Genomic DNA, 6,121 nt, shown 5'->3' with positions numbered 1-6,121 from the left:
TGCTCAGTGGCTGCAAGACACCTTCATCACAGACAAAGTGTCCCCAAACCAGGAATCAGCCTCTTGGAGCCTGTCTTGTTCACACAAATATAAAGAGGCACAAGAACAGCGTGTACTTATCACAAACTCCTTGAACACATGGTTGGAATGTCACTTACATAATCTGGCAGGCTGTGGTTGTGCCGTTACAGTACACACCCCAGCTTCCTTAAACCAGGAGGAATCTCTAAGGTCTTTTTTAAAAAGGAATCTTTTCATTTTCTATGGGAGACGATGCTCACAGCATGAGTAATGCCCATCAGTTATCAGTAATTTAGCAGATTGTGCCAGTGTTGACATTTGTTCTTGGCTTAATTGTGCGTGCGTGTGTGTTTTCAACAATGATGCAGCTGTCCCCGTTCCTGGCAATTAGGATATAAAAATGGTGTTCGCTGAATCTGGCATGGCGATCAGCTATCCATGTGTTTACTCTTTTGTTTGCGAGGCCTTCTGAGTGTTTGCTGCAATTCCACAACCAGAATATAAATTCGGCTTAAAATGGAACCTGGATCCATATTAATAGCCTCAACAGGGGCTGCAGACGTCCGTGTTTCGCGATCTTTGCTCTCTGACTCCACAGACTATGCTTGTGTTTGTGTGTACATTAAAGGTAATTCCCGACTTGATATAAAGATGGTGAGATCTCAGGCACCGTTAGGATTAGACGAGCCATGTCGTCAGAGGCGCACTGGACGACTGCTGATCTCCTTGCCGGCTATCAAGTGGCCAAAGTCAGCATCAGCCTTCACTGCTGATCCCTGCAGGTGACGGGGCCGTTGAGAAGAGCCAGTACCCAGGGTTAAGTAGTTACTTTCTCTTGACTATTTTGGCTCTTGGCTCAGTGTTTTTTGCTTTTTGGGTTTTGTTTTTGGTTTTGGTTTTTTGCTGTTAGATTAGCTAGTTAATGCTATTGTCAGCTAGGGTGGGGCCCAATTGCTATTAGGTCATGGCAGGTTTGAATAATATACCTATGAAAAAAAAATAACCTGGCCCTTCAGGAAGCCGTTTGCCAATAATCACTAAAGTGGAACCTTCTGTGATCTAGCAGTTTCACTTCTGAATAGTGATACCCAGTAGATATGCATGCATATAGTCACGAAAAGCATACACTGGAAAATTCCTGGAGACAGCTATCCAGGGGTCCATCCACAGTAGAACGGATAAGTAAGCCATGCTCTAGGCCAGCCATGACATTCTCTACAGAAATAAGATGGAACCAACTAGAAGTGTATCCACAAACTAAATGATAGCACACAAAGTACTTGCTTTCTAACACCGTCAAACAAGAGACCACAAACTTAGTGGCTGAAAACAACACACACTTACCAGCTCACAGCTGCCGAGAAATCTGGCTTCTCGGCAGAGGGCCTCACAGGCTGGGGCTCAGACCGTCTTCCTAATTTTCATTCAGGTTGTTGGCAGAACTCAGGGCCTTTTTTTGTGATCGGAGGACTGAGGTCCCCCATTTCCTTGGGGCCTGTCAGCCGGGAGCCATTCTCAGCTCTCAGAGGCCGCCCGTACCTCCTGTCATGCGGACTCCTCTGTCCACAAAGCCAACGATGAAGAACTTCCCTCGCGTCCATTTGTCTCATACTTCAAAGCTCTTTTGCCAGGAAGAGCTTAGTCCCTTTTAAGGGCTCATGTGATCAGGCCCACTGAGAATAGTCTCCCCTATCTTGAAGCCAACTGATTTGGGCCTTAATGACATCACAAAATCTCTTCACAGCAGCACCTAGATTCACGTTTGATTGAGTAACTGGGAGAAAGTGTGAATTAGGAGAGGATGAGGAATCTCCGGGGGCATTTTAGAATTCTGCCCACCATGCCCGACAACATGGATGAATCTTCTAGCCAACGGCGAGCGGAAGAAGTCAGACACGAAAGAATATATAATGTATGATTCTATTTGTAGAAAATGCAAGAATAGGATGTACTGATCTTTGGGGTTAAAAGTCAGAATAGTGGTGGCTCTTGAGTACATTGTCACTGGAAAAGAGCAGAAGAGGGGTCTTGTGGGGGGGGCGGCGATAATATTTTTGTTTCTTGATCTGTGTGCTGCTTACACGGGTGTGTTCAGCTCGTGAAATCTCAGCAAGCTGTGCATTTTTAGCATCGTTTAGATTTCTTATTTTAAAATAGATTCATTTTGTTTTTCCAAGGAACTGTGCATTAAAAGACAACTATCAGAGCGGGTACCTGATAGGGGTGGGGAACAAGCAGAAGAAAGGAAACAAGAGGGTCTTGCCTGGAGTGGTGATGGTACCTTACGAGCTGCACAGGTGAGGACCAACCAAGTGGAACATCCGTACTCTATCAGCTTGGACGCGTGCGCAGGACCCTCTGCCTCATTTGTGTGGCCTAGTGCAAAGCAAAGTGCGGGGTCTCCTAGTTCAAAAATTATTAAGAAGTTAAAGACGGCAAGAATGGAGCGTTGGGTGAGGGGTGAGGCGGTGGGGGAGGCCCTGGTCTGCCTCCCAGGAAGCCTGTGTGGGAGAAAATGTCACATCTCCCATTCCAAAGACTTCCTGCTAGATGAGCTACTTTGGGCATCTAGAACTTGGATCCTTTGGACTGTAAAGTGGGTTAGCTAGAGGCTGGGAGGCGCTAATTCAATTGATATGCGCAAGAGCAAGCACTTATAAGACACCAAATAAATACAGGCGCGATTATAATAATGGGCCATCTAAATGGTTATGCGTTATTTCTTTAATTGGTTAAAAAGCCTACCTATGACCTCATAGCTAAATATCTGGTACATAAACTCTTTACAGAGAGCACAGGGTCCGCTTCCACCTTGTCAATTAACACGCATTCCAAGTTATTGATGAATCCCCGATCACGAGATTTACCCCCGTGTTCCCTGCTCTTTCCGGCTGGAAGAACGAAGTAGCAAAGGGTAAGGCCGGAGCAGGGGAGTCCTCATCAAAGTTCTATTTGCTGGCTGCGGTTGGAGTCAGTCCCGTCGAGAGCTGAGTCCTTGCCCTGACTCCAGAACCTCCCGAGCGGCTAGAGGGCCCTGAGAAGCGGCGCCCTGAAATCATCCAGCGAGGTGAACGCCGCTGGCACGTGACACCTCGAGAGACTGCGGTGTCAGGATGGCAGGGCTGTCGCCCAGCCCGCAGGGCGGGGTGTGATTGGGAAAAGAGGAACGCATTTAGGGGCTTGGATTTCTGAAGAGGCACGACTCTGGCATTGCATTTCTGTTTATTTTCCCTGGCGTGCACTCTGAAGCACAGACCTTTCCAGACTTACTGACTTACTAAAGCTTCTGGCGACCGTGGTACCCTAAGGCGGCTGCCTGCCTGACCTAGGCTTTACGAGCGGTTCTAAGGATGAGACAGGGTCCCTGTGTCTTGGTAACAACAAGGTCTTTGACGACCGGCCGCGGGCTGCAGCCTGGGGGGGGAGGGAGGAGGCCTGTGGCCGGGGTGTAGAGCCTCGGAATTTTCTCCCGGCAGGAGCTGGGTGCCCGGAGCGCAGGCGGCAGCCCCGCAGGCCATCAGCATGCAGGAGCCGCGCGCGCCGTCCTTGAAGGGCTGCCCGCTGACCTTGCTCCGCTTTCTCCGGAGAAATCTCCCGGGCGCGAGGACGCGGCCACCGCGGGGACTCAGTGCCCCTGCGCGCCGCGAGCAAATGCTCCCTTCCAGCATGCCCAGCTCCGCCGCGGCTTCCCCTTCCTGCCCTCTTTTTTAATTCCACGATTCAAACCCGGCGTTTTCCGCTCCACCCCTCCCCCTCTCCACCGCCCTCCCGTCATTCGCCAGACTGTCCGGGTGTTTTGTCCCCCACCTCCCATCTGCAGAGCCGAAGGCCAACCTTCGCGCTCCCTCGCTGCGGGCCGGGAGTCGGACGGGGCCCGCCGGGGCAGGGAGCCGCGCTGGGCGGCCGCTACCCGAGCCCGGCCGGAGGGGGCGGTGCGCCGCGCTCTTGGGTGCCCGGGCGGACGGCGCGCGGGCCCCGCTCCCCATTGGTCGTCACCTCGGCGGGAGGGGCCGCCCCCGGCCCGGGGCACCTGGAGTCGCCTCTCCACAGGGAAATCGGCGGCTGCCCGGCACGGGCGTCCAGAGGTAAAGGCGTCCGGAGGGAGGGCCCGGGGCTGCGGCCGAGCTCTCCGCGGCCAGCCCTGCCCTGCCCGCCGCCCTGGCGCCGGCCACGCTCGGATGCCCCCTGTGCCCGCCCCGCCGGGCGGAAACTTTGCCTGGCCACGTCCCCTGCCCGCCTAACAGCGCCGAGAGGCTCCCGGTCGGCGGCGCGCCCTCCGGGGCCGCGAAGCCCCGCGCGTGATTGCGGGGCCCGCCAGGCGCCCGGCGCCCGCCGCGCCCCGCCGTGCGCGAGCGGCCGCCAGGATGCGCTACGCCGACCCCTCGGCGAACCGGGATTTGTTGGGGAACCGAACTTTACTCTTCATCTTCATCTGCGCCTTCGCCTTGGTGACCTTGCTGCAACAGATCTTGTATGGCAGAAACTACATCAAGAGGTAAGAAAGTCTGAGCGCGGGCGGGGGGTGCACGGAGCCCACGGGCGAACCCCCGGGTGGCGGCCACAGAGTCGGCCCGGGTGTCCCCGGGCTGAGTGACGGTGGCTCCGCACTTGGCTTCCAGCACTGCCGCGTTAGGTTTGGGTCGTGGCTCTCCGAAGCGCATCTCATCTCCCAGCGGGAGGAGAGCGCCTGCCCAGCGTGGGCCAGAGGGGTGCGACAACTTTGTTCTCTTGTGACAATGGGGGGCAGGTTGGAATTCCGAGCCGCCGAGCTGCCGATAAATCCATCTGAATGCCCCGAGGAGCCACGGGGTCAGATCGGAGTCGTCCACATCTACAGTGCCGTGGCCATTTGGTTGGAGGGGAGGCTCCCAGGAGCGGAGGGCTCAAAACCCAATAGGATCACCCCGTGAATCCTGAACTTTTGGTAGGGCTTCCAGGTGGAAAGCATTCCCCCTCCCCGCAGGAGTGCAGGGTAAGGTGGGGAGAGAGAGGTGGGCGGGACGGTGCCACAGGGATAGGGAATTTTAATCACCCAGTAACCGCTGGGTGTGTGAAACTCACAACCCGATCCCTTCTGAGACAAATTGTTCTTTCTCCACCTTACACGGAAGGTCAGAGCTGCGGCAGAAGTTAGCTCTCCCCTCGTTGGCTCGCTTCCCACCCCACCCCGTCCACGCGCGAACTCCCGTTCAGAGAAAGAGAGCAGTGGGAAGGTGTCACGGCCTCGGTCGCTGTGTGTGCGAAATAGCCGTTTCCTTCTGCTGGGGGGCGGGGGGGGGGGGGGAGACGCTTCGGGTTACTCTAGCTGGTTTCAGAGCTGCGGGAGAGTGCTGACCCTAGGATACTCCCACATCAGAGCCTCTTTTGGAAATAGCCTACCTCTCCTTCGGGCTGCAGGTCTTGGCTGCCGGTGCCTCCCCACATTCGCTCACTGCCCCTCCCCCCAGGCCGATGGAAAACAAGAGGCCTCTCCAGCTGCATACACGTTTTGTCTTCTCCAGACTTCCAAATATTAAAACGGTTGTTCTCTTTTCGTCGTTTGGGTTCCACATCAGTCACTTGTGCCTCTAGTTCGTGCCCCTGGTTTGGGTGAGGGTTGCTGCTGGGTTTCCTTCCAGAAGCAGGAAAGCCAGGCAGTTAGGCTATTTCCCCTTCCACGTCCCAGAGCTGGGGAGTCTGAGGTCCCTTGTCCAGGACGTTTGTGGACATTTGGCCTCTGCTCCTGACCTCCCCAGGCAGCACTGTTGCCTGGTTAAAAGCAGCTGCTGAGCTTTGCATGGTGCTGGGGGCTTTGAAGGACAGTTTCAGAGTTTCCTGGCTTGCCCCGGTTTGCCTCCTCTTCCGGCCACAGCTGCCCCTGCAAGATAACCCTACACAAGGGCCGCTGGGCCCCAAACGGCCTCCACCTGCACTTGCGACGCAGCGGGGTGGCTCTGGGTTCCTGCACCCTGCTGGTACCTGCAGCACCACTGGGGCTGCTGGGATCCCTGCTGCCTTGTCAACAGTGGGAAAACATCAGCGCCCAGGGGAAACGCCAGCTCAACTACTAACTGGTTGCTCTGGCAAGCCCTCCCGGGTGTCGGTGTCGGGTGGGGGTGCT

At 55.4% G+C, this 6,121-nt stretch overlaps 1 protein-coding gene across 2 annotated transcripts in view; it reads left to right on the top strand.

Annotated features, from left to right (window-relative positions):
* Nucleotides 1-4,080: 4,080 nt before the first annotated feature.
* ST8SIA5 (ST8 alpha-N-acetyl-neuraminide alpha-2,8-sialyltransferase 5) overlaps nucleotides 4,081-6,121 on the top strand; it is a 58,502-nt gene continuing 56,461 nt past the window's right edge. The window contains exon 1 of one of the 2 annotated variants that reach the window (XM_027068908.2): nucleotides 4,081-4,516. In XM_027068908.2, coding sequence (XP_026924709.1) covers nucleotides 4,386-4,516 — 131 coding nt within the window. In that variant the 5' untranslated portion in view covers nucleotides 4,081-4,385. The remainder of the gene's footprint in view (nucleotides 4,517-6,121) is intronic. The other variant, XM_027068909.2, reaches the window with a different exon arrangement.

This window comes from Acinonyx jubatus, chromosome D3 (assembly GCF_027475565.1).
Source record: "Acinonyx jubatus isolate Ajub_Pintada_27869175 chromosome D3, VMU_Ajub_asm_v1.0, whole genome shotgun sequence".
Lineage (NCBI taxonomy): Eukaryota > Metazoa > Chordata > Mammalia > Carnivora > Felidae > Acinonyx > Acinonyx jubatus.
The sequence above is the reverse complement of the archived record's forward strand: the minus strand, read 5'-3'. Positions and strand labels throughout refer to the sequence as shown.